Genomic DNA, 10,174 nt, shown 5'->3' on the forward strand with positions numbered 1-10,174 from the left:
TTAACCAAGAAGTTTCTTTGGATACATTGTTTTCCGTCTAAAATAGCAGCACAGAGTAGTTAACACACACTTATATAAAAACACACAAATTATTTACATCAAATATGACTTGTCTTGTAAATGAATCAACACCTGGGGTGTACAGAACAAAATATAGTCCAATAAACCCCCCCCCACAAATTTCTAATGTAATATTCTTAGGCTCATTATTAGGCCTTACATGATGAATGCAGGGCAAAACATTTATTTGACAGCAATAGTTAGTTTGCAAATTAAACATCCTACTTGCCCACACAGGGGTAATCAATCACACTGACTGATTAGACCTGTAATCTGGTTGGAGTTGGGTGAAGATATGCTGGAATGAATGAATACAAGGTGGTTTTCTTTTTTGTTTGTTTGTAATCTCATGGTCTGTTGGATTGACTCTTATATCAGCGTAACGGGATATTTTGACCAGGAATTAGACAAATATTCTCTGTAAGGTTTTGAGTTTTCCATGGTAAGTTGTTCTGCTCAACAGATACAGTTCAACACAACCAGCTGAAGGATGAGCTAGATGTTAATCAAGAGATGTCTCTACACACACACTTTACTGAGAAGATGTCTAAATAGGCAAAGTATAAGTATACATACATGTGCATGTGTAAAATTTATGTACTTTTACACAAGTAGTATTGTGAATACACTTTTGTAACTTGCAAGAAACTATTTTACACTGTGGTACCTTTATTTAAATCAAACATCTTTACTACCTTTACCACTGGAAGAAATTAAACTTTAGAACATTAGCAGAAGTTTATAAATTTAATTGTGATTTATTGTGGCCCTTAACAACCGTAGAAGGTGCAATACTTGTGAAGTTGTGTCAAAATAACATTTAAATTTAATATTATCTTGCTACAGAGATATCTGAGCCTACACAATATACTCTGCAGACAGGAAATGAAAAGAAAACAGTTTGGTATGGAACCCTACATAAATCATGTCATAATAATTTTAATGTTTTTCAAATGAAAATGTGAATAATGGTGTAAAAATTATCATTCCATCTAATATCACCAATGATATCACAATTAGTCAAAAGGATTGCAATGAGACATTTTTAAAAAATTTGTTCAGCCCTAGCCTGAAGCTTAGGCTCATTACGTAAGAGAGAATGAACAGTTAGCAGGTCTTTATTGTGAAATAAACCCCGACAGAGTGATGCAGGACCAGGCGGTGAATCATCCTGAAGGGGTTTGACACAAAATATCCTCCAGAGTCTGTGATCAGAACTGCGTCCACAGCGATGGTTTGTTCTTTATATTATCGGTCTGTTATTCATAGCAACAGTCTGCTATACAGAACTACTTTAAAATGCTGTCATTGACCAATCAGGATAGAGTATTTAACAAATCTGTATAATAAACTTATATCGCATAGCATAATCTAATAGTTAACCTTTTCACTAGATATAAAACACTAGATGTGATGTTCCATAATGACTTGCCATTTTGCATTGGAACAATGTGGCAACCATCATACCCATTAATATTACATAGATATAGATATAAACATATATATCTATGTTTATATCTATGATTTTATCTGGGTCCAGTTTTAAACTTGCTGTAATTGGACCCTATGATGAAAGAGGCTCATGCTGTCTTCATAATCCCTGTAGTTTTAGTCCTACCAATATACCAGTACTGATTTTATTTAATGTGATGAGTGCAAGAACACTATGCCAGTCTAGAATGATCCAAAAAACAAAGATTCTGGCAGAATGTTGATTATCATAGCTTGATGAGAACCAACTGTGCATCCAAATTGTAGACAACAATTATATTATATCAATTAATCTAAACTTCGTATGTAAGAACTGTGTTTTGTATTCCAAATGGCTAATATACTGCATCATTACATGGCTTTCTTAAATACTCAATAGCAACAGTCTTAAATAACAGAAATAACAGAAATAACAGACCTTAGAATGCTGCAACTGACCAATCAGAAAACAAAACCATGTAATAAACAATACTATTCATACCTCATTTATTTAGCACCTTTTAAAATACCTAAATAATTTGGGTATTGAACTATATAATCTTATAAATTAATGTGTAATAGTTTACAGTATATGGCAAGGTAAGAAAAGTGCTTGAAATGATACATTATTGTGTTAAAATCAGTTTTTGTGAAACTCTGCAATGAGTCAAATGTCTCTGGGTAATATTTTGCATATTTCTGCTGTAATATATGTCATAAGTTACATCCAGCTCAGTTTTTATACCACATGTGCACATCAATGAACTGTCCGGCAGCAAAGCATTGTGGGCCAGTGCGGTGTCAGACGCTATACAGCCATGATTTTACTGTAGCTGGACCAGAAAATGGATGCTTCCTGCTAGCTAGTAGGTGTAGCGCAGCATCTTCAACTCTGCGCGGCGTAAATTGGTCTTCAAGGATAAAAACCCACATGACGGTTTTATGTGAATATAAGATTAATGTGATAGAAAACTGCATGAGCAGGCTGGCGCAGCTGAAGTCGAGCTGGGCTAGCTAACGTTAGCTAGAGGCTGTGCCAGCTAGCTGCTAGCTGGCTGATGCTAGCAGTCACTAACCGGTTTGTCACCGTTAGCTAGCTACAAGAGGCTAGCACGATAATAATAGCCGGGTGAACCTAAAAATACATGCATTTTCTTCTGCTCAGCTGAAGGACAGAAATATAAATCGGACCAAAGGCTACACCTTAAGGTGAGAATGTGACACACCTAACTAACCGCACGTTTAGCTAAATGTTGATAAATGTAAGCTAATGCTGAGCTTCTTAAGCATGTTTGCTTGTGAGAGGTGGACCCTGTCGGCCTACTGCGTCACTTTGTCAGGGCCTTGTGTTGGTATAAAATGCACATGTTTTTAACTCCTTTTACGGTAATTTCAACAAATGTTTAGTAGTCTAATACAGTGTTTTTAAGCACATTCAGTGCCTGCGTGCTGCAGGCAGGTGGTGTTTGTTTTCCAGGCATTGTTTTGAGCCTCTATAGTCAGCATGGAGTATTAACTCATTATAGCCAGATATTGTGTTATCATCTTAAATTCAATGTCTAATGTACATTTTGGCCTCTTTGACAGGTATGGCCTGGATTTGATTTGGACCGTGCTGGTGATGGCAGAAGGGATTTGCACTGGCGAAATGCCCTCCTTTGACCCAAGTCCTACTTCTGAAGCAAAAAAGAGACCTACTTCTTCTGATGGCAGTGAGTCTTCATATGGGTTCTGTTATGAAAGATTTTGTAATGTTTGTGTTTCACTATTACATCCTCACATCTATATATGGCCCAAAACATGTTATATCATATTTTTAGGTCTGGATGACATGGTAAATAAATCATATTGCTGTTATTTTGACAGTGGTTGCGATATGATCCATGACTGTCGCAAATCATAATATTTGCATTACAGTTTTCATTTACTCTGACAAAAAATATTAAAATGATGACAATGTGATAATTTTGGGGTATGTACCAAACATTTGTAGAACAGGATTTGTTGGCCAGGGCATCTGTGCAGCACTACAGTATATTGTCACACATTTTATCTAAAAGTTGCAGTGTCTGTGATTTCCATATTGCACTTGGACATGTTGGAGTTTTGCTAATATTTCCATTAATTGTGCAGCCCTATCATTTTTTGACTATTCTTGGGCATACGTAAAGCTTAATAATTGAACTTAAGTCTGATTTGGGGTTTCAGGATGTGGCAAAATTGTTGCTCCTTCCAATGTAAAAGAATAAGGCAGACAATATTCTATATTTTTGTTACTGTCAACAAATTCCATAAAAAGACCAGAACCTCAAGTGTCTCAACTTCTCCAGCCTGTCTGTGGTTTCAGGTCATGCCTATTTATTCCCACTGAAGATGTGAAATTTTAAAAATTGGTCACAGATATAATCTTTATGAAATAAGATAAATCAAACTGATCCCGTGCTGATGAAATTCACTTGTTAAAGCAGCTCAAGAGTCAGAAATAGAGGTAGAGAAGAATAAGTGATATATGACATAGAAAAATAAAAATAAAAGGCACGTAAATTGTATACACCCATAGAACCTTTCACTTGTACAGTTAGAGACTTGTACAGGATAATATGCTTTGGTCATTTCTTTCCTTAAACTTTTGTGCACTGTTTTGTGCAAACATTAGTCAAAACAGGATTAAGTAGCTGATTGTAGGTGACTTTTTTCTGCTGCAGATTTGGTGCACTACTGAGTACTTATGGTGCAGGGGTGGCATATGTGGGATTGACTCAAAATAAACTACAGTGCCAGTGTTCATTGTCATGAAGGAATGTGTCACCCAGTGTGATTGTGTGGCTCATTTATGTATTTCTAACTATATGTGGACAACGATGGAGCTCTGTGACAGGAATAAGCCTGATACAGGTTTATTCTTCACAGACAGTACTTGTTATTAGGATCAATTTATTGTTGGCTTTTCATGGGATTTGTTGACTGTGAGAAAAATAAAGACCATGAGCAGACTGATATCCCTTTACCCAACACTTACAACATTTATCTCTGCCAGAGGTTGCATTAGACTTTGTCATCCATCATTTTGATGGACAGGGTTGTAAAGAGTCAATCAAAATCTATTATGACCCATCATTTTAATTTTTTAATAAAATTGAGACATAACTTATTTTAATCACATTTAAATTTCAAAAACAACTTGGATCACAATAACATTTAACACATAGAACAAACACATACATTATGCATGTGTGACGGCATGGAGAGAAAAGATGACATAAACAGACAGTGCAGTGACTTTTCATGTCAACAGTGTAGGTCTGCTGACTTAAAGCACTTCAGCAGGTTGACAAATGTAATTTTGCTCGTCCTTTATCCTCTACTGTGTCATCCCTCTTTTTTCACCTTGTTTATCAACTACATCATAATTATAGGATCAGTGTTACCAAATAGTCAACTTTCTCACTAGATTTAGCTGCTTTTCAGACCCTCTTAGCAACTTAATGTCTAAAATGTGACTAATGGCAAATTTAGCCACTTATTCAGACCATCAGGTAAAAGGCAAGGGACATATTCAACCATACTATATTGTAAGTCATTGCCATGCATGGTGTGCAGAGTAATGAAGTCCATGGCTACTCTGCCAACAGTGCTGGGGTCTCTTGCTCTCCTGTTGGACGGTGTGAAGGCAGTCAGGTGTTTTTGTTCTTCCTCCCTTCATGGATTTTCTGAAAAACTTGAAATGTAGGATGCCCCAGCAGTGAGTTTGGGGTTATTTGGCAAAAAATTCTCTCCTTCCCTGCAATCAGCACAACCACTTTACAGTAGATTGCCCTCAGTATGTTTATTTGTCAGAATGACAGATGGCCTTTAGGTTTTTCTGTCATTGTTGATAGAAGTCTGTCAATGGAAAATATTTGGCTAATGCAGCCTGTGAGCTTTATCTTTGTAAATTGACCTGCCTACCTCAGAAACTGGAGCATTAAGTCCTGCCACAACATCCTGTTCAATGAAATGAATGAAATTACACCTTCAAACCAGTTTCATTGGACTGTTTTTATAATAAACCTGTTGTACCTGTCTCAGATGATAATTGATTTATCTGGTAGAGACTCAAGTCAAATCAGACATCCTCTCTGTTCTTCTTACTGTTTTACCTGTGTTGTGTTATTGCAGGAGACGAGCCCATGAGGAAAATGCCTGTGTCAAAATTTGGTTCAAGACCTCGATTTGAGCCCGTACACTTTGTGAGTGGTGGAAGCAGTGGAGGAAGTGGCGCTGATGAGAAGGAGAACGACAAGGAGCGCAGGAGGAGTGAGTCATACAGCACGAGACAGTGGGACTCTGAACATTCCTCCTACAGCAGCAGCACCAGCAGAGCACAGGGCTCCTCCTCCCTGAGGCCTGCGTTTGACAGAGTGCCATCGTACAGCTCAGACTCTTGGGGTTCCCATAGAGAGAGAGACAGAGACAGAGACTTCTCAGGGAGTACGAGCGGGTTGGGTTATGGAGGACGAGGGTCCACTTCAAACTTCATGGCAAAAACACAACAGGAATATATTACTAAGTATGAAGCCCACAGCTCCCGAAACTCAGATTCCTATTCTCAGCCCCACAGATATAATGGTTACGGGGGAGGGGGCAGATCAGGTGGCCGGGACTCAGGGCGTCAGGGTTTGGGCTACAGTCATCAGGACCGGCCGTCATCGAGCAGGCCGTTCTGCAGAGTCTACAACAGCCCGGGCAGGAGCAGCCCCACCACCTCTCAGTCAGGCTCTTCATCACAGCCTCTTCCTGTCTCTCAGTCAACATTAGACGAGAAGCAGAGGCTGATTGGCAATGTAGCGTCCGCATTGGCTGTCGCTTTCAGGGACCCTATGTTCATGACAGGAAGTGAGTCACCAAACTATAATTTCATGCTGAGCCGTAGCATTCAGGCCTGCAAGACTAATCCTGAGTATATTTATGTCAACCTGAAGGATATTCCTCAGGCTGACCTACCGAAGAACAGGAAAGTACCAACAGATGGTTACGCCTGTGAACTCAGATGTCAGGGTGTGTATCTCGCTACCGGATACTCTGGTAGTAAAAATGGAGCGAGGGACCGGGCCTCTGAGCAGGCTGTAAAACTCTTTCTAAAGCCAGTTGAGGTACGTGTGGTGCAGCGCAGGTACAGACACTCGCTGGTCAACGACATAGTCGTGTGCCAGATGCACAGCCCGACCCCAGCCTTTTTACCCGCTCTTCGCAACCCAGAGGATAAACCAACACCCAGCTCTAAGGGCCAATACGAGCCCGACAAACGGAAGCACTGGACGGAGTTTGTGGTTATGGACAATGCTCACGATGCCATTTGCATCCTCAACAACTCTGCAGCATTTAATCGCATGAAGATAGACTATAAGTTTGACCAGCTGCCAAACAGCAGCGCGTGGCTGTGCAGCGTTTTCCTGCAAGATGAGCTGGTGGCGCAGGCGACAGGCACTAAAAAGAGCTCAAAGCACGCAGCTGCTCAAGAGGCAGTGAGAAAACTTCGCATGAACCAGGCGCAAAGACAACAACAGCAGCAGCTGCAGCAACAGCAGCAGCATCAACAACAACAACAACAACAACAACAACAGCTGCACCATCAACCACCGCAGCAACAATCACAATACTCCAGAGGAAATAATCAATCGGACTGTGGTGGTCGCTTTGGGCAACAACAGGTTGGCAAAAAGAAGCATCTGAGTGAGTTGGTTATCCTGGAGAACTCTGACAATGCCATCTGTATTATTAACGACACTGCTCAGTTTAATAAAGTGACAGCTGATTACAAATTCACGGTTCTGCCCGATCATCGCTGGAGGTGTGAAGTTTACCTGGAAGGACAGTATGTGGCCGCAGGAATTGGGCCCAAGAAAATAGTAAAGCACATTGCAGCAAAAGAGGCCTTAGCCACATTGAGACAGACGCAGGCTGTAGTCAAATCCAACCTGAGGAAGGAGGGTCACAATGATGCCATATCTCGATCCCAGATCCTGGCTCGCTCCGGCGAGGAGGCCACACGGCAGGAGATCAAGGAAGACAACATCGGAAACCAGCTGCTTCGTAAGATGGGCTGGAAAGGAGGTGGCCTGGGGCGAGACGGGGAAGGCATCGCAGAACCGATCAGAGTGAAGGAGCAGTTCTCCAGAGAAGGGTTGGGCATGGACGCTGACAAAACTGGAAACCAGCTCAGCAAGCGTGACATCGAGGACATCATTCGTAACTACGCCAGTTCAGACCGCCAGGACGATCTCCGCTTCTCTACTGATCTCACCAATGACGAACGCAAGCAGATCCACCAGATATCTCAGAAATATGGCCTACGGAGCAAGTCATATGGACAAGGACGGCAGCGGTTCCTCGTTGTCAGTCGCAAAGTCCACAAAGACCAGCTCATTGGTCAGCTTTTACAGGAAGGACAGGTGGGACGATATGAGCTTGTGAAACCTCAGGCCTCTCACTGATTTGCATGCAGAGCAAAATTAACAAAAAAAAGGACAAAAATCATCATAGGCTTGAACTTCAGAATAAGTCACACTCAAGTGTAACTGCTGTTTATACTTGCGTGTGGCAACGACACACAATAAATGAGAATCCTTCACCTGTGGACTCTGCATTCCTTTGCCATGTACTTTAGCTTTAGCAGGGACTTTATAGTCCACTGGAAATTTCTTCGACTCAGTAATGTTTGTTTCCTATAAACCCTAAGATTGAAATGTCATCTATAGGCCTAGTGTATGAAATTCAACTTGGCTGCTAAGATTTGCATGTTGTGTGATAATTAGTTCATTATCAGGTAAAATGAAAATCTAAACCTTTCTAATTCTTAAACTCTTTCTAATTAATGTGAAACGGGAAAACAGAAATAATTATTCCAGATAGAAATTTCAAAGGACGCTGTGGCTGCAGTGTTTTTGTCAGAATAATGAGTATTTCAACTTTTCTTTAATCTCTGATGACGTATCATAATGATTTTATGATGTATTACAATAATTACATCACATTTCTCATTTAATGAAGTGCATAGTGCAGATGAAATAAAAAAGAGCCTTATTTGAGATCTTTTTTTAAAGCTAGTATGTTAGTATTATGTTTCTGTGCTAGCAGTAACATAATAGTTAAAAAAGAACCGAAGGGCTTGCATCAAAGAGGTTAAATGACGCCTGCAGATGCAGTCGTACCTAAGCTATTCATATTGGCTAACCAACAGCCATAAAATAGTAAGATACTTAAGCTTGTTGCAATGAAGCACATATCAGGTAGCTTAAGTTAGTCAAGTGGCAGTTAGGTTGACTAACATACCCTTATTCTGTAGTGATGAGGGGAAGGAGTGGGCACTCAGTGGGACATCAGATACATGGATTTAGATTTCCAGATTAACTTTCTAAGAGAACCTAAAGGCAAAATTATAGCCATTTCAGGCTTTTGGCAAATAATTTCTCATGCTAAATTCTCAACTTGCCCACCATGCAGCTCGTAGCAACCAATCTTATCTGCAAAAACTATAGATGGCATTTTAGTCATAAAAGTTAATAGGAAACAAATAGCTGGGTTTCATATAGGATATATGAGTTTCCAGTAGACTATTAGGATAAGTAATTTGTCTTTTTTTTCTCCTGCCATTCCACATGTCGTATATTTGTTTCACTTTTGCACAAGCTTGTGTTCAGTGCTTTATGTCCTGATGATGCTCCAGTTATTTTCATGTTTCGAAAAAAGGTGGGCTTTATGAGGTTTTTGTCACCAAAATTCACTTTCTGTTGTGTGGCTATTTAAGGAAACCTGGCAGAAAATGCAGCTTTTCACTGCTTGTTTGTGAACATTGTAGACATCTGTTGACTGACAAGGATTAGAGAGGCATTATTAACATCAAACTGTAGCTAGGTGTTACCTGACCCGTCTCACTGTAGTGATACATCACATCTCTATTCAGCAATACACTGCAATGTTGTTTGGCTCTTTGAACACCTGAAGACCATCCTACAAGTACGAGCTGCATCCATGATCAGAAAATTAAAGCTGTGATCTTTGTTAAATGTCAGATGTGTTGGTTTGTGTGAGAACAGTTAACTTGTCTGCTTGTTTTCACAGCTGTAATAACAGAATAAATTAAAACTGATAACCATCAACTGGCTGAACTTGATTTGACATGGATACTTTTCAGGTCTGCATGATATTAATATATTGATTATATCAATATCAATATTATATGAGAATAGATTTTGTCTTAGATATTGTGATATGTTATAGGTGTTCTTCTAGGTGGTCTTTTGCTGGTTTTAAAGGCTGCATTACGGTAAAGTGATGTAATTTTCTCAATGTAATAGCATTCCCTTATTTGATTTTGCCCATTTAAAGGGACTGTACACCATCAAGTCAAAAATACATTCTTTTCCTCTGGCCTCTGAAGTGCTATTTATCCATCTAGACTGTTTTGGTGTGAGCTGCAGAGTTTTGGAGATGTTGGCCAGAGAGTTGTCTGCCTTCTCTTCAGTATAATGGAACTAACTGTGGTGCTCAAAGTGCCAGAAAAGGTATATTTGGTGAAACTCAAGCTAATCCACAGACCTTGTGAGCAGTTTCATGTAGGCGCTACTTTCTTTCTGCAGTAGAAGCTACTGGAACTACTTTTCAA

At 39.8% G+C, this 10,174-nt stretch overlaps 1 protein-coding gene across 1 annotated transcript; it reads left to right on the forward strand.

Moving 5' to 3' along the window:
* The first annotated feature begins 2,401 nt into the window (after window positions 1–2,401).
* Window positions 2,402–8,140, forward strand: nkrf (NFKB repressing factor). Its single transcript, XM_084719535.1, has 3 exons — window positions 2,402–2,739; window positions 3,118–3,242; window positions 5,689–8,140. The coding sequence occupies exons 2-3, from the start codon at window positions 3,152–3,154 to the stop codon at window positions 8,001–8,003; spliced, it is 2,406 nt and encodes an 801-aa protein (XP_084575661.1). The 5' UTR covers window positions 2,402–2,739; window positions 3,118–3,151; the 3' UTR covers window positions 8,004–8,140.
* The last annotated feature ends 2,034 nt before the right edge of the window (window positions 8,141–10,174 follow it).

Source organism: Lutjanus erythropterus, chromosome 5 (assembly GCF_056507025.1).
Source record: "Lutjanus erythropterus isolate fLutEry1 chromosome 5, fLutEry1.hap2, whole genome shotgun sequence".
Taxonomy (NCBI): Eukaryota; Metazoa; Chordata; class Actinopteri; order Lutjaniformes; family Lutjanidae; genus Lutjanus; species Lutjanus erythropterus.